The sequence below is a fragment of the Nomia melanderi genome, chromosome 4 (assembly GCF_051020985.1).
Source record: "Nomia melanderi isolate GNS246 chromosome 4, iyNomMela1, whole genome shotgun sequence".
NCBI lineage: Eukaryota > Metazoa > Arthropoda > Insecta > Hymenoptera > Halictidae > Nomia > Nomia melanderi.
Window position 1 is genome coordinate 6002399 of NC_135002.1, and position 18847 is coordinate 6021245.

At 46.8% G+C, this 18847-nt stretch overlaps 1 protein-coding gene across 3 annotated transcripts in view; it reads left to right on the plus strand.

Annotated features, from left to right (window-relative positions):
• The first annotated feature begins 492 nt into the window (after positions 1–492).
• ush (Zinc finger protein ush) overlaps positions 493–18847 on the plus strand; it is a 237980-nt gene continuing 219625 nt past the window's right edge. The window contains exons 1-2 of one of the 3 annotated variants that reach the window (XM_031994371.2): positions 493–606; positions 946–1635. In XM_031994371.2, coding sequence (XP_031850231.1) covers positions 1596–1635 — 40 coding nt within the window. In that variant the 5' untranslated portion in view covers positions 493–606; positions 946–1595. Of the gene's footprint in view, positions 1636–2079; positions 2476–18847 lie in introns of those variants that run through there. The other 2 variants (XM_031994370.2, XM_076367028.1) reach the window with 2 other exon arrangements.

Consider the following 18847-nt stretch of genomic DNA (forward strand, 5'->3'; position numbering starts at 1 on the left):
GTGTTTCCCAACCTTTTTGTGTCATGCCCCACCACAGCTTTTCTAAAATTCTTATGCTGCCCTATATATTATAATATTTTTATAATGTTCATTATAATATTTTTGTTATTTTGTTTGCGTGCGTAAATATTGTGAAATATATGGAAGTGATATTTTAAATTTCAAATTGCTCCCTGTGGGGCGACGGCCACAGGTTGGGAAACACTGGTCTATCTATGTCTCGTCGATAGTACAATTTATGGTAGTAATTTTATTACCAGCCGAGTAATGGAAATTCTTTTATTTTAGGACCGATGTAGCTAGAGAACACTCAATTTTTTTAGATAAGCAGACCAGAGCTAATTTATATTAGAAAGCATTTAGAAATTTTCTGATGCATGACTGTAAAAATAACAAGAGCTTTAATCGAGTAAAACTATTCTTTATGGTGTCGGTAACGAATTCTAGATAACACGAAGTCCCACAAGATGTCCGTTCTATCCAGTAAGTAGTCTGTGCTTGTATAAAGAGGGCATTAAATCTACTGGCCATTTACGGTGTTGGTATTATATACCCTTGTTTGTACGATTATTTCTTATAAAACGAGGAAGATTCATCTGAAAGCAGGTTAAGTAAAATATCAGACTATTCTTTCGTGAAAAAGTAACGAACTCGATATGTTTCATGTATTACCTTGTCCATGGCGACACATCGTAATTTCACTATATTCGTAATTCTATTTATAACAGGTGCCATATTCTAAATACAACATTACTGCCAAATTTGAATAATTAATTTGAAACGTAACGTCCGCAAAGACTACTTGTCCTCGATTCTATTTGGCGTAACATTTGTTCAGTAAGCGACCTTCCCCATAATATTTCTAAATGATAAATAAACATTCATTTGAAATACCTCATCGCCCAAAATGGTATTTATTGGATGCTTCGAATAATCTGCATTCAGGTCTGCTGTCGCCATCTGCAGCCTCGACACCGGTCTCGGTCGATAACGGAGTTCAAAATTTCCCGCTCCTGGAAAGGGAACGCGCGTAGTGGGCGGAGCCTCTCCCCACTTCCCGTTCCCGTAGTCACGCTGCGTTCGCGGGAGTGGGGGTTGTTTGGTATCGCGTTTGTTTAGTTGCTCGCTGACAGCGGCCGCGGTACGATCCGTCGTGGTGTGTGTATGCGTTCTCCGTCGGCACTTGTGCGTGGAAAACGCGATAACCGGGTCCGTGGAGCCGCGGTATAAGACAAAAAACGAAATCGAAAGGAAACGAACGTTGAGAACGGTTTGGAACCGTGCAACGACTAGAACCGTTGTCCGTCCGGCGAATTCGGGAAACGTTTCTGTGCCTCGATAGTGTTCCGTCGCTGTTCACCGCTTCTCGTCCCCTGTATTTCTTGCCCGAAAGCTTTGTCGTCCCGTATTAGTCCATTTTTGTTTTCGTCCAACGCTGATCCTCGTCTCGTGTGCCTGTGGTTCGTTTGTTATATGTCGACGAAGTCACGACGATCTGCGACGACCGATCCTCGTCTTCTCCGGTCCCGTGCCTCTAACGACGTCCAGCATGTCGGTGCCGCTGATTTGGTGATGGTGATGGCAGAACGCAGAGGATGTCACGTCGCAAGCAGAGCAACCCGAAACCGCTGAAACGTGAGTCGTAGCCGATGTGATTCCGTTTCTAAGTATCCGTCCGAACGCTTTTCCTTGTTCCCGTTGTTATCCGGCCGATCGTCTACCGCGTGTGTTCGAATCGTGTCTGTCGCGAGAGCTGCTCGGGACGAACGGGTTTCTCGCAGGCGTGCTTCTAGCCGGTCGCCACGTTGCTTGACAGGTGATTGGGCGTCGTATGCTGTCAGGCTGCGTTTCCACTAGTCGCTTTCGCCTGCCATGCGGATTCTACTGAATAGTCGGTGCCGCTTGTTATTCCCTACTAAACGAACGTCTCCTATTTCGATCGAACGATTTTACCCTCTCGAACGTGTCGCGAATTCCCGCCCTTACACCCAGCCAATCGTATCGCTGGATGCCATCGAATTGGCGGGAATGCACGCCGAGCGAAATTCTATCGGAAAGCGGCGGAAGTTTATCGAAATGTATTTTTTAGTTAACCTTCCGACGACTGATTAATATAACGTGATAATTCGCGCGAGTGTACCTTTTTTCTCGTCTGTGTCGGTGTAACGTTACCTGCGAGAGAGACAGGACGTTGTCACTGGACAGGTCTTTACTTGTCAGCTGACCTCACCGCGGGTCACGTGGTCGACCACGCATGCAGCGCTTGACCGCGTGTGTACGCTAGCGATATCGGGACCGTCGCAATTTCGACTCGATAAAAATTGAACCTGTCGCTTGGAATTATTGAAATTAATAACGACCTTCGCGCTTTTCCCTGACTGTCCGTCAAAACAGCCAATCTTTTTTTGTTATTCGTCATGGAGGAATACGGAATTGCTGGTAGAGGATGGATTGGTTAACCTTTCTGAATGCCAGGCAAGTACTTTTGGAATCTAAACGTTATACAATACGAAATCTCCTGTTTTTTTTTTGGTTAGGTTGAACAACTTGGAAGTTACGTCGATTGTTACGCTTGAATGTTATTAGTACGGTTATGTTGTAAAGAGACTATTTTCATCTTCAGAGTGACCTTGAGAATGTTACGAGGTTTATTTAAAATGTCAATTTTTTATCACATCTGGTTCACTTTTTATTTTTGTCGTCGAGTAGTAAATGTCAATTCGTGGATTAAAATGGACACGCGTCTAGTAACTTTTAGTTCGTGCCAGCGTGTGACCGATCTTTCCACGTTCGTAGGTCACAACCCCTATAACCCGTGTAATTGCAAATATTATTAGAATTCTCTTTCTACGAAGTACAGATAATTGATCTTAAATCAAATGACGTTTTCATTCTGAGTAATAGAATGCGATCTTAAGATTGCAACACATATTTGTGGAACATTTTTTAAGAATCCTACTGAACTTCCCTAGATCAGTGTTCATCATTGATGAAAATCCATTCGTTATCCTCGGTTAACGAATTAACCAAAGACGAGCCTCGAAATTGCTGAAAACTTCAGTCCCAATTTCCAAATAATTGCCGCGAAAATTGCCAAGATGCAAGATTCCAAACGAAACATTTAACGCTAGAACTACCAAGTATTTAATACTAAGTATGCAATCCCTATAAAAATTGTAACAACAATTTTCAGTTTCTTCGGACATTCATTATAGTGTTCATGGGAAACTATTTATTTTTAAGATCATTTCGAATATTCAACGCTTTTAACCCTTTGAAGATTCTTTGAATCGCACAAAACTTTCAAGATATGAAACTAAATTACATGTAAACTCCTTAATTAATAGAATTAATAGGAAACTACGTTCTGATCTCTCGCTATTCGACTGATTAAATCATTTGTTCGCGAGTTGGCCTTCGAAATACGAACATTCCATCATACCGAAATGCCGACATCCGTCCGCAAAGGGTTAAAATATCAATAACTGCGAGACAAAGAAATCGAAACTAGTCGTTTCGACTGGTGCGGTAGTTCTAGCGCTGTACGAATTAAATTGAATCTGAAGAAGGGGCAATCGGTCTTGAATACATCTCAATTCTCCGTAACGGTGCTTAAATATGAAACTCATCGATATTATCGAATTCCGCGGAACAGGATATCATCGCTAATTAGGATCTCTCAAAGATGTCCGATCCGGTCTTCCGAGTGTTGAGTAAGAGCCGGGCGACATAAACGAAAGCCGGTAGACCGGGCTCGCTTTGCTTTTGCTCGTTATTAACTCAATTACAGGTGCTCCCAATTAGCGGCAACGCGCTCGTCCCGTCGTTCCCAATAATTACCGGGGACATTAACGTCCCGGTGAACAGGGTGGACCGCTGACCATGCGACCGAGGGAAAAAGTATAGACAATAAGAGAAATGGAACGAAAGTACAATAAAACGAAATAACAGAAATCGATTCGTTTTGCCAAAAATTCTTTTCGAGCAGAAAGATGGGAGAGGGACACAGACGAAGTAACTCGATTAACGAAGTCGCTACATTTCGCGATCTAGATCGTTCGGAGTCTTGGTTACTCGGAAACTCAACTTTTCGAAGTAAAATTTCAAATTTTAAGGGCCAGGTTAACTTGAAAACGCGAGATAAAAAGTCAAAGATTTAAACGATGAAAATGTAAAAAATCGGTAAATGAATTTCTGATAATTCTATACAGTAAGTTATGTGATCGGAATTCGGTAGCAGTCGAAGCGTCAGCGAACAGACGTGGGAGTAGGCAACGAGAAACGTAGCATTCCGAGGACGCACGGAACCGGACGAAAGAACGAAAAGAAACCCGGTGAAAATGGCGAGACACCCGGATCGACGGGTCGCCGCCGCCGCCGCCGCCGCCGCCGCCGCCGCTGCCGTCGGCCTCCACGTGAAAGTGGCCGACGACTTTCGTGATCGCGGGCCACGCGAGATCCCTTGGGCCGCGACGGAAGGGCGGGCGAGGGACGAACGATCCCGCGAAATCGGCACCCGCGATCTCTCTCCGCCGTCTGGCCTCGATCGTTTTACGCTGAGATCGACGGAAAACGAACAGAACGAAAAAAGGAAAAGGAAAAGAAAAAGAAAGAAAGGAACGGAAAGAACAGAGGAGGAGACGAAACGGCTGATACGAATTTGTGCAACGGTCCCGGCCGGCCCACGATCGTATCGATCCGAGTCGTGGAAGTCAATGGCTTTAATTGGCGGCCACGATAACGCGTGTCGCTCGACGCTGCTTAAGGATTTATGTTAGAATCGGAGCTGCCCGGAATGCACAGGCCAGTTCTTTTCTCGGGGGCCGTAAACGTCCAGCCTTTATCTCTCGATTCTTTATCGTTTCGGGAGGAAACTGTAACAGGAGAGATTTATTTCGAAGCGTGAATGACGCGAGGAATTGTCGGGAATGGATGTACATTTCGGGTTTCGAGTAAATTGTACCATAAAAGTGGCGATACGGTGACCGTTGCGTTGGCTCTCGGTCCTCGGCGGTGCAGTTAATTAGGGATTCGCTGATTGAGATTGACCGTAACGTTTATAGAGCTGTAGATGTATACTTCGAAGTAATACCTTGAAAGCAGATCGTCAAAAGTTCAAACTAAATGGGTCGAGGGGGAAGCGGAGCAGTGGCCCATCTTTGAAATGAAATTAAACATCGTTCGTTCGTTGATGACGTTGGCAAGCGTACGTAAGCCGATTGAGGGAATAAACAAAAACGATCGGGCTGCTATCCGATTATTTTTATTCGACGAACGCGTCAGAATCCCCGCGTAAAGCGATACAACGGGGATCGTAACTCCGAAGAAATCGTTAAAATTTACGCCGCGACGGCGATACGTGCCTGAAATCCGCGACGGAATAACGCGATCGCCTTAAAGATTACGCTATCTCCGCGTTATCGCCGTGTAGGATTCTAAAGCGCGCGCGAGCGGGCGAGCGAGCGAGCGAACGAACGGTTGTGCAACAAAAGTTTGGACGATTTCAGGCGAAAGGACGCGGCGTCGCCGGTCGCGATTACGTTTTCACGCTCGCAGATACGTCCTTCGCGGAAGAGGCACGGTCCCCGTCGACGATAAGCGTTCGTGCGAGCTGGCGAACGCGCGCACCGCGCCAGAGATTACGAATAATCGACGTCAGATGCGATTCTTTTACATCTTTTTTCTTTTCCGTCGTTCTACCCGATCTTTCTTGTTTTATCTGTCGGTCGTGGCTCGCGTTTTCCCGTGCCCGATCCTCTCCGAGCCGTGAGAATCCACCGGGAGGCGCAGAAAATCCGCCGCCGCGGGATCGGCTCGAGTCCCGCGGCTTATCTGCGCGCGTATCTCCGGTGTCCTCGCGGCGAAAACCGTTTTACCATTTTGGATATCGGCCACCGTGATCGGCGGGTACTCCTTATTACCGGCTAGTTCCTTATTGCGTCCGTTTTCCATGTATTCGGTCGCAGGGACGCCAGAATGCGTCGATCCGTTGAGGGATTAGGGTATCGTTAGTTCCTCTGCCGGTTCTTTTCCTCCTTCTTTTCTCCGATTGGCTTCTTTCCCGCTCTTTTCTCCTCTTTTCGTTTTGCGCCGGGCGCCGATACCGATATGGAGGATCGGGTCCAAGAGGCTCGAATCGCGCGGCCGCACTTTATCGAGAGCGAGTTCGACGATCGCGGAACGGCACTCGGTCCGAACAGTTCGGGATGGGATCCGCGAGAATTCGTAATGGGTTTATGAAAAAGATACCCGCGGCTGGAATTTGAATTGAATGGGTCTCGGGCGCGGAATGCTCGCGATCACCGGCAGCAGGCTGCGATTTTTGTTAGAGGTCTTGCAAGACTGGTTCATCGGAACTCGAATTGATACAAATATAGTTTTTTGTAGCGTAAACGCCGGTTCGGTCTCGACTTAATTGTACGGTGGCGAAGCAGATCGAACGGAGTCGATTACCTTGTACGATATCTAGGGATATCCGATATCCGATGGCCGCAATTGAGATTGAAACATTGAAAAACATTTGTGGGTGTTAATGAGATGTTATTGATCCTCAATTCACTTGAACAGTGCTGTCGATTATCGCGAATATTTAGGAAAATCGGCATCACCTTTATGTTAACTCGTTAAACTCGTCTCACGCTAACCTTTTCGGTCGTCGGTCTCTAATTAGCGTAATTGACTGATATCGTCCACCGACGCCCCAGTTCTAATTATCTTCTCCTGTACTCGAAGTCGACTAACAAAACCAAAGGCAAGGAATACTTCGTGATTTGCCAACGAAGCTATAGTACCATCCCCGTCCACGGTTCCGCCATGTTTCCCTTTGAAGCGTTCGATCCTCCCGAAGCCAGTTCACGATCGAGCCTCCTCAATAATAAGAAACACCCCCTTAATCTTGATTATTTTCCGTTGAAAACGCGCCGTTCCGACTTATCGGGTCCCCGGACAGACGGATGGTGCCGTGGTTTCGCGTACAAGAAGAAGGAGGAGGACGGGCAGGCGGAGAGTCCCGGGTCCCCTTGTATCGTGCCGGTAATCGTCGATGCCAGGGATAAAAGGCATCCCGCGGAGAGGCAGCAATCACCCCCCGTCGCGTTCAGCCGTCAAATTAATAACCAATGACTTTATAGAATGTTTTATTGAATCGTGTTCCACCGTAAATAATATCTCCGCGCGCCATCGGCTTGTTTCGGCGAGATGGCGAGAGAACGGAAACCCCGTAGGCAGGAAAGACGAACGGGGGAAAGGGGGGAGAGGTTCGAGGATCGTTTTGCAGTACCCGTTCCCGTTGTAATCGCCCGCCGACGCGCTAATAGCGACGCCTCCCGTCCTCGCTCTCCATCGTCTCGCCTCTCCTTTTTTCCGTCTGATGCGTCGATAGCGGCAGCCTCGATATCCTCTTTTTCGTGTGCCTCGTGATCGAATGTCCTTGTTCGTGGGTGTCGGTCAGCGGTATCCCTGGGGTCTGTTTCTTTTATTCTTGAATGTGATCCTGCGGTCGAAGGTTCTTGTCAATGTGCTTGGGGATTGTTAGATGTTTCCGGTGGATTTGGGATTGTACGAAAGTTGGTGGTGTATTTTCTAATGTTTTCAGTGGAATTGATGAATCTTCCTTTTAGCAGCCTCCGCATGAAACTCGACGACACGAATCACTCTGTTCACGAATAAATCTAATGAAATCTGCGATGTTCTCGTGTTTTTCTTACCATCCGTGTCTATAGAATTGCGGTGGAATTAAGTAGCGCAAACAATCGTGTTCCATTCGAGATAAATCGAGGAAGCAGGGGTTAAGGGATGCTGTCGACATCGGAAGCGACAGAGGACGATTGGCGAAAAGTGATACGAAATATTTGTACAATGTCTGTGACTCAATGCCAGAATCGCACACGGTGTTCTCGAAATCCTTCCGAACGCGTCGCTACGAGAAGGGGTGAGACACACTTTCTCCTTCGATTAATGTGGTGTCCCCGAACGAGGGGCACAAAAGCGGCGGGGTCGCAAATTCCGTCGTAGCCGGTTACCCGCGAGAGGAGTCGTTGCGGCTATCAGTGTCGATCGGCCGGCGGTGTGTGCAATGAGCGGGTGACGTGAAAGGGACGCAGCAGGGCGGTGAAGGGGGATGCGAGGGAGAGGACGAGGAACGCGCAGCGAGGGAAAGAAGGGGAACCAGGAGGAAGAACAAGGAGCGACCGACGAACAGCAAGAAGAAACAAGAAGAAGAAGAAACGTGGAAGGAAGGTCCATCAGCGTCCCTTACCTTCCACGGCCGGGTCCCCTTATTCCGCGCAAACGCATGAATCCGACCGCCGCAGATGTCTCTTCCGGCGATGTGTGTTTCCCCTCTCTATCCCTCTGCCTTCCTTCTCGCTTGTCCCCTCTCGCGTCTATCCGCCTCCGTTCCTCCACCGCTCTCTATCCCGCGTCTTCTCCGCGAAGAAATCCAGGAGAGACAACTATCGCGGCGTTGATCTCGTCTAGTTAGCCCCCACGGTGCCCTTCTCCTCCTCCCCCTCTTTCTCTTCTTTCCTCCTTTCTTCCCCGTTTTCTTGTTCGATCGGGCGGTTTGTTCGTTCGGGTGAAGGAGTACGGACCCCGTACTCGTTTCCGTGCGCGCCGGTCCCTTCCCCCGCGCGCGCGCGGTCCTCCTCCTTTGGTCCCCGAGGCGGAGGGAGACAGCTAGCGCCCCGATACAGGCGTTCTCCGGGCCCTCGGCTCATAAATACAAACCGGAGAGGAAGGAAGAGGAGGCCGGCTGCTGGAGGAGGCTGCGAGAGGAGAACGCTCCGAGGGAGACACACACCGCGCGGGGAGGAAGGACGAAGGGCGAGCCTACAAATTGCTACACCGCATTGTGGTGTCACTCCGGCCTGTTACGACACGGCCCTGGCATCGTTGGAATGGTGTCCGCGAGTTTCTTCTCCTTCTTCTTCTTGCCACGTCCGTCCGCTCGTCCTCTTCTCTCTCCTCCCATCTTTCCCTACCTCCCTCCCGCCCCGTGTCTTCTTTCGAAGATCCTCTTTCTCCTCTCACTGTTCTCCGTGTTTCTGTCTTCGTCGCACTGTCCGTTGGTATCCTTCCGCTCGCTCGCTGCCCTCGCGCGGCGCGTTCCCCATAGTCGCTCCGGTGTGTCAACCAGACCTCGTACCAGCTTTACACGCGTGTAAACGCGGCTTTACGCCGATAACCACGATGTACCTACGATGCTGGACACAACTGGAACCGTTCCCCTTTTCTGCCGGCCTCTGCCGCTACGATAATCCTCTCTCTCTCCCTCTCTCTCTCTCCCTCTCGCTTCTCTTCTCCTTTTCTAGGCTCTTTTCTTCTTGTTTCGGCTCGTCCTCCCCTTTCTTCCCGGCTTCCAACGGGTGCGCCACGTTTGTTCCGAGAATTTTTTTGATCGGCCGACCGCGATAAGGTTTATTAGATACGCGCGAGTGTGCTGATCCCGCTGGATAGGCCGGAGGGATGACGATCCGCGCGTCTTCCGCGGTTTTTAGGGGATCGTTGGGCAAGGAATGTCGCGATGCGCGGCACCGCGCTTAGGACTATGTTCGATAGCCCGCGATCGATATCTTTTATGGACGTTTCTCGCGTGAATTTTTCTGCGAGATCGTGTGGATAATTTGGGTTGTTCGAGGGGAATCCGAGGAGACCTTTTCAGATCAGGATTAATTAATTACGAAAGTTAGCTATAAAATCGATAAACGGAATCATTGTCACAAATTGCCGGGACATTGAGATTATACGTTGATTTCCAACGATGAAATGCCCCCGTGCTGTCCGGGATCTATGGACCCCTCTCTAAAACGAATGAACCCTGCCTTGCGCGTTGCACAGTCGCAGCGTAAAATCAAACTGAGAGACCGGGGTCCCGATTGGAATCGCGGATACGATTTCGCGGTGCTGCGGTTATTGGGAATGGTACAGAGAAAGACTGGGAACAGAGGAATGAGAGGGAAAGAGAAAAAGAGATAGCGGTACACGCGTGCACACTGATATACGCATATACAAACAGCAAGAGAAAGATAGCGGTACAGTTGATCATATACATTCGCGAATAGTCACACACATAAGGAAAGCAAGAGGAAGATAGTGCTATAGATGAATTTCATATAAGATGAAAGGTACAGATTCATATAGTATGATTCCGTGTAAGATGGCCTAATCATTTAAATCGTCAAATGTCTATATGATCAATTATTTTCAGCAGTACACTGAATCCCACACAGAACTCATACAGTTACCTTAACGAATGAACTCTGTTAAGTATCAACGATACTTATGACGTAAGAGTTCGTTTCAAAAGTGGGCCATCCCAAATGTACAAGAAAGACTAAGAGAAACATAGGAACAGAGACTTATACGTGCATATAAGCGTAAATATATATGTCCGCGAAGAAGAAGAGAAGGATAGAGCTAGAGAGACACACAGACACAGGCGCGCATAGAGAGAGAGACGGTCGCAGGCCCAAAAATGGCGCGACCCGTGCACACGTGTAAGTACTGGTTGCGCTGCGAGGGACACCGCACGCGGAGGAGACACACAGAGCGCAAAAAGGCATTCGCGAAACGCGAGAGGCACGATCGAGATACGGTATCGGGCCGGCATTCCGAGTGAATATTAGCGTAATGAGCTGATACCCACCGATAGCAGATTTTAACCTGCCCGACCGTCACGTTCGTACGATCCGCCGATCAAAAGCATCGCCTACGACTAATCGACAATACCGGTCGGCGGCCGCGCGGCAACCACCACGTGGATATGAATAATCTCGGTCGCGGACCGCGCCGCTCGGAACAATACGTACGTTCGCGGTCGTATCTGCCGTTTGTGCCGCTCACACACCCTTATCGAATGCATTCTTTTGTCGTGATCCTCGTGGATCGCGTAAATCTGATGGTCTTTCATGCCGCGCTCTAATTACCGGTCCGGGCTCGATGCGATCGGATTTTCGCGGGTTGCCTTTTGGCTCGGTCTATGGCTTTGCTTTGTGAGGCGGAGTTCGGTTAATAGACTTATTAGCTTGTTAGTTGACACACTATTATTCTACTTGTTGTAGAATCAGCGTAGAATTAACACGAATGCCACGTGTTCATAGGGCAACATACACGAGACCGAAAGAATAATTATTACTGCTGCATGTAGCTGAATATTACTATACTAGGTAGTATGATTTATAGTGTTAGAATGAACTCTAGTAATGCGATTTGGTCACGGGTCACCGGTGACCATTCAACGTGTTAATTGATATATTATCATTCTGTTAGTTATAGAATTAGCGTGCAATAGTTCTAGCTTGTCGTAGCGATACAGACATCTGCAAAAGGAATCACCGTATCTTCAGAAGCCTTACGATCAGTATTGATTGATAAATTCTCTTCTTAAGCGATACTCGGCTCGAAGTAACCAAAAAGCGATCCACGTCAGTAATACAACTAACATTCGGTGCGCAGGACTTTTGTCATCCCAGCGGTGTCATTCGATCCGCGAACCTGCGCAGGAAGGTTCTCGCACACTCGAAGTTCCCCAGATTCTGTCCCGTTGTCTCTGGCCTCGCGGCGGTGATTTTTAAGGCCCAGATAACCGGCCAGATTAGCCCCGAACGCCGCGTAGCGTCTGCGTTTTCTCAAGTCCTCGAGATAACGCGGACAGCAGGGGCAAGGGCGGCTCTGGTCCGGTTCCGTCCGCTAGGATCGCAGATACCGCTGACTCCGTGCTCGATATATTGACGTATGCGAACCCAACGCGGGCAACGCTTGCAGCCGTATTTGCGTGCCGATTGGAATCCCACGCGTTACGGCGATTCCCGATTTCCTCTCGGCGGAACGTTCGCGGTTGGCTGGCCGCGTAGAAATTTAGAAGATGATGTCCGATGAGAGATGACTCCGCTTGATAAAAAGTAGACGCTGGAACAATGGAGGGAAATTCTCTGGTTTGAGACGCGGTTCCCTGGCAAACGGGATTTAGCGCTGCAGAGTGTGCTAGTGGATGTTTGTGCATTTAGAGCGGACAGTTTACTATCGATCTATTTACGATCGAATATTTTACAGTTGTTGACTTACAGAATTCACCTTTCGTCTTCGAGCGAACGCAGGAATTCAATTTCGATATGAATACATCTGTACGAGCTAATTAAGAAACTTCATCTGAACTTAATTTTATTATTCTTATTACTGTTATTGTTGTAATATTCACAATTAACAGGTACTATACTAGGTCACTTCTGAATTTGTTTCCGCTTGTTATCTATACGGTATTTTCTCGCGGTAAGTCGATTGAAATCCCTTAAGGGTTAATTCTCAACTGGACACGATCAATCGGTTCTTGATAATCGAAATCAATTTGCAGAATATTTCTCGATTCAATGTACCGAAGAAAACTGATCAACCATTCCTAGAATATTCGTAGACGATAATCCTCGAGCCACGCAGAGCCGCGCGCCGATATGAAAGAACCGCAACGGCTGCGGCCGGTCTTCCAAATATATCGCTCATTAGCGTTAACTGATCGGAACAACGAGAGTTTCTTCTTCTCGTGTCCGTGGGGGAGGTTCGCGGGACGGGGAGCGGAGGATGGCGGAGGAGGAGGGTGGTTGGCGGTCCGCAGATCGCATCTGATCTCGGTCAGAACGATTTGGCCGTTGTTTCGTTCCGCGGCCGGATCAGATAATTGTCTCGCTTTCGCAAGTGGAGTATTCCGCGAACGATTCTTAACGATATGGTGGCATTCAGCTCCTTTTATTCCCGTGGCCGATCCACGAGATGAGATACGCTCGGCCGGAGAGGGTGGCGGACGGGCGGGGACGGTAAGGGCGGCGAGGGGCGGGGGCGGGACGTGTCAAAGGGTCCCACCGTTTTCAAACGAGTTTCCAAGTGAAATCGGACGAAATCAAACGCCCGGCGTGCACGTGAACCACGTGCGAAACTCTGATAATAAAAGTATCGCCGATAAAATCGGAACCGGCAACCCTTGATCAGGGAACACGGTTACATCGATCCAGGCGCGAACTATGTACAATCGAAAGTTTTATCAAAGCTCCGCTGGCTTACCGTAATTTGATAGTTTTATGGAGCGGTTTGTGTTGCGAAGTGGAGCTTGATTAATATCAGGTGTAGGCGGAATTTGAATTTCGAAAGTGATCTTCCGTGGATCGGGAATTATATGTAATCTGATTAGGATCTCGATTTACGGTCGAAAGCTTGGTCAGCCCTTTTTGGAGGATCGTCGACGTTTCGGGGAGATGAAATGTTCATATTTGGAATACTAAGTTGCGAACGAAGGTTTTAGTTACTTGAATAGCAGGTGGATATCGATGGATAATTTAGCTTCATATGTTGCAGGTTTTGTGTAGTTTAAAGAGTCTTCGTCCGCGAAGGGTTGAAGGTTCATTGGGTTATTGTAATTTCGTTCTTTTATGGAAAAGTTTGTATTGTGAATTGGGATTTGATTGGTGTTAGGTGTAGGTGAAGTTTGATGCTCGAAATAGTTTCGAGTGAACTGGGAACTGAATGAAGTTGCGTTAGAGATCCTATCTGGGAGCTTTGTTATCTACTGCATGTTATATTTATGCATTTATGTGATGTAAACGCAGGAAACTTCACGGTAGAACGACAAGCGTTAACGAAAATCGTTTAATTATTTGTGAAGGTTCGTTATATTTACACGCTAATGTGTTAAGGATATTAATTAAGACTTCGTTAACTTCCTGTAATTTAATTACTTCCACGGAACTGCTTGTTAATACGCTGCGGAAGTTCATGAAAATTCGCGTGCTCGCGGAAGTATTTCGAGAAACCGAGGGATACATAAAATTTCAGTTTTCCTCATTTGGTCGTTTCGGTGAACCACTGGAAAGACTGTTAGAACTTCGTGTCGGACAATGATCTTTTTTATTCGGAGGGTTTTTTACAGGTCGACGCAAGTGTGTAAAATCCCACGGTAATCGCAGGTGTTACAATTAAAAGGGAGCATATCCAACGGAGATTTATTGGATCACACGTCTATAGTTGAGGGAATATTCCTCGCGATGTAATTACGCGTGTACAGTTTAACCGACCGAAACTGAATCCGTAACGCGAGGTCACATGACTCGTCCGCGTGGCCATTACGCTTTGTTTTCGTTGTCTTATTGGCCGTAACCATAAATAATTGGTAATACAATACGTGCGATTGAAGGAAATCAAATGTTACCGATACAACATTGAAAAGATCGCTCGCAGGAAAAAGGAAGATACTTAATAACAATATCGTACGGTAAGGTACCACTTACCTTTCCGTGTTACGAATTATTCCATAATCGAGCGGTATAAAAATAGAACATAACCGAAGGCAAAGTTGCAAATTACAACTTGTTGCTTATCAACATGTTCGCTGCCAATGCTGCAACACGTTCTAGATCATTCGTGAACTTAGTACCGTCAACCATTGGAACCTGTCGATTAATCGCTCATCTTGTAGCCATTCATTAAATAACCGTTTAACTTTTTTATTGGAATTTAATTACCGGTTACCATCAATAAGGAAACGTACCTCAAGTTGCGTGGAAAGTTAAATATAACACAACCGCCTTTGCAAGTCTTATCGTGTTCCCTGCTGCTGCGTTGATTGGCGGAGTTGATGCAAAGGAAACCATCGATAACTGCCACCGGATTCGCCAACGTGGAAACGCAACCGTGTACGTGTTAGTGCGTGTGTCATTTCTTAACAATTTCTGTCTGGTCCCCTCCACCTCGATCCTCTCAGAGCCGGTGGAACCTCGCCGACGCCGAGGTATCTCGAGTGCTCCTTTTCTCCTCAATCATCGGGCTTATCCGTGCCTCTTGAGATAAGAGTGGCGCCTCGGTCATTTTGTGGCAGTACCGGCCTCGAATTCTCCCGATCGAGATAACGTAAAATTAAGGACGACCTTTCGATGGCAATTAAACCGCGACCGAAGGCTGTCCGGGCGAATAAACACGTTCTCCAGGCCCCTCGATACAATACACGCGAATATCTCGTTGTAACTATGTTTCTTCTGCCGATGAGGAATCGGAGGATGGTTCTTTATTTCTGGATTGTCGATTGGATTGTGGATTGTGATGGGTCTCCATGGAATCGTTGAAGGTGTTGCTCTATTCTGAAACTTCAACCGAGTTCTTGTAGAAAATGGAGAAAAGGAACAGTTTATTTGACTGATTAAAGGACTGTCTACGGTGAAAATGAAGTAGAAATTTTAAAGCTCCAAATTTTCAAGATTTTAAGTTTTCAAATTTCAAAATTTCATATCTGAAGATCTCAAGATTTCAACATTTCAACGCCTAGCAATACCAATTCGACACAAACACCCTTCGATCCTTTACCTTCCAATTAAACACTAGATACTCTTCAATCACGAATTCCAGACTGAACACTCGCGCGCACAGTTTAGGCCACAAAATTCTCCACTTAAACAATCGCCCGCAATTCAGTTCTATTTATAAAACACATCACGAGTCGGCAATAGAGTAGAAATTCCGTTCACCAAAAAAGACTTGATGGTGAATCGTCGGTTCGTAAACGGCCCGTGATAAGCAGCGATCATCGAATCACGGTCTCGGCCGACGGTAACGGTGAGTCACCAGGTGATTCGTGGCGACAAGGAAGAAGGTGGTTTCTATCTACGAAGGTGTTTGCCGAGCAAATACGAGGCGCGGGCAATTAGGTTCGTTCAGACACGGCGCGGCGCGCGTGCCGTTGTTTGTCCGGCTAAACAAGATATTATTACGGGCGGCGCGCGCGCTAGGGACGAGACACGAGCCACCATGGGGATCTCGTTCTCTCGCCGGGTTTCTGTATCGGCCCGCGAAACAAATAACCAGACCCGGCCGTGTTACGGTGGTCACGATGCTCGTAAACTTTACGCGGCCGCTATGAACCGCGCCGGAAACTCGCCGCTGGCCCGCGATAAAGTATTTATAGGGCGACAAGCTAACGGGAATTTCGCCAGATCCGAACAATATCGTTCGTCGTAAACCCTGAGGCTCCTCGTTCACGACCGCGGATTTTTCAATCCCACGGAAGAAAGGATTTTTTTCGATTTAACGGGGACTTTGTCTTTGCGATCTCGGTACGAACGTTCAACGCAGAAATCTCGTTCTTCGCGTTCGTGAGACTGTTCTGGGTAGATTTATATTTGGGAATGGTTTCAGGAATGTTGTAGTTTCGGATAGGATTTTACGTTTTCGAGAAATTTTCGGTCGAAAATTTTAAATGCTTTTGCGCGGGCGTTGAGTAGTGAGGATTTCTTTAGATTTTGTTAGGGAAGATAATTTTGTGATGTAGATTGAGTTTCGAAAGTAGTAAAGTAAAGGATGATTCGAATGAAACCTTATAGTTGTATGTTCTTCTATATAACATACCGGAACTGTTCGAAAATTCTACTTTACGGGGGCTTCGAGAAATTAGGCTATAAAACCGGAAATTTGCATAGGAATACGCAGTGTAGCTATTACTGTATCTATGATCTATACTATTCTTTAATTCCGTAATTCATTACAGAAATTACAATTTCCACTCTATAAACATGCTCTGAGAACCTCGTTATGATCGCACAGTCGTGTTTTGTGCTGCGTAGCGATAACGGATGCTTAGTCGCATCCATTATTGTCCATAGTCACGTCATCGGTCCCAAACGGTGCCTTTAGAAAGAAGAGGAATCCTTTGTATTAATGAAACACTGGGAATACTGTCAACGAAATAACTATTCGAAAACAAAAGTTCAGGAAACTTCGATTCTATTTTATTTCAGACAAATAAAACTATATAATTTCCAGCCCATTGTATATAAAATCTCATCGCAATGTCCTGGCATTATTCTATTCAACACATATCAATATTAATTATCCTCTACTCAACATTTATTTTTACAATTAGTATACAACAACTTCTATTCCCCTCAACAACGTATTAACAAGCCAACTCTTATTGCTCAGAAAATTTATAAGACTCCTCCATCAATTTCCAACGCTAGTTTCAAAACCCCTCTATCATTTCACGCCACGTTACACAAAATTCTATATAACTCAATTTTCTCAAAAAGAACCTAACATCCCCCATCACCCCAATTGCCAACCGAAAAACCAAGGAACAGGTGACGAGCAGCCGAAGACTGCTACCCAGCCTGTCTCCGTGGCTTCTATATCTTCCGTATAATCGTCTGCCCGTTCACCTTATGTTGCACGCGTAAGGGCGTCACGAAATTCTCTCCGCTTTCATTCGCGTTTCGTTAGCCCACACTCGCATTCTATTAGCCCTGATATACCAACGTACACATATACTCCTATCTACATCAGCATCCGCATCTTAAACAATGAAATATTTCACTGAAATTAATACATCTCCTTAAATCAGATGAAAGTACATTTAAACGTCTCGTACAGCAATGTCTCTACGAAACATCTGCTTATCACATTAGTCTGTACTAAACAAACATATTCCAATACTGTATAAATCATTTCTTATACTATCGCATATGTATGTAATGAAACGTACACGCACAACGCTTTTGAATGCTTTAGTACGAAACATCCCGTTTGACACATAGGTTTCCGACTTTTTTCATACATACTACGTAAATATTGAATTGTTGGTATCGAAAGATTTTCAATTGTAACAATAGGAAGTTTTTAATACATACACACACCAAGACAGCCCGTCCCCGTATTTATTCGGAGACGCGGGCACACGTGCACTCCCGCCGGGAGATGCATAGATAAGAGGGCGGAATGAGGTGATGCCGCTCCTCAGTCTTTCTTAAATGTCCTCCTTCTCTGTCGGTTCCTCGGCGAAGCCGGAGGAAAGCTCCTCCTCCGCCACCTCCACTTTCTTCGTCCCTCGTTGGCCGTCGAGTCTTTTGTCCCCTTCTGTCCCGGCCGCGGCGCAGCCACCCACGTGCTCGCTCGCGTCTTTAAACGCCGCTCTCTTCGACGAGAGCAATGACGTGTCCTCGCGTCGCCGAACGAGGAACAGATCGCGTGGGTTACACGTAATCAGTCAGGCCCGCTGGGAATTGATATCCGGCGCGGCCTGCGAAATGGGAAAGACGGATTGTCTGGGTTCCCAGTGCATGCCTTCTAGCCGAGGATCGAGAAGGCTCCGAAAATAACTGTTCGAAACTGTTATGCATCGAAATAGAGTCGTAACTGTTATTAGGTATGTCGGTCCCGAGCTGCATCGGTTCCTATACTGTATCGGATCCAAATGCAAGTGTTATTTTTGATACTGCATTTCTTTTAGAATGAATACCGAACCGATACACCTAATAAAAATTACGACTTTATTTCGGTTCTTCATAATTGTTTCAAGAACTGAAACTGTTTTCAACTCCCTGCTTTAAGCTTTCTTTCAATGGTTTCTTTCCGAATAAAAACTCCGCGGTTACAGTAGAAAGAGCTGCATTTCTGGAAGCTCTCCAGATTCACGCACGGTTCATATTCGTAGAATGAAATCTAGATCCCGGATAAGATAGTCGAGCTTAAGATACATAAACGCGATCAGCGTCACTGACAGATCAACTTCCCAAATCCCCGGTCACCTCGAGAACTCGCCATAATCGATCAGCGAGCTAAAAGAGAATCGTACTCTCGCGAAGAAACTAAGATCACCGAGGAACAACGAGTTAACTGGTCGCCGGATAAACCGATTAACACATTCCAATCGCGTCCGAAATGACTAACGATCGAACACGAGCCCGTCGATCCTAACGCCTCATTTATCCGTTCGAAGAAGCGGCGAGGAAGAACGCAGAAACAAAAGAAAAACCAGGTGGAAGCATCGTCGCATTAACATATAGAATTCCGTCCCCCTGCCCCGGCCACTGCTCGGCTCGGC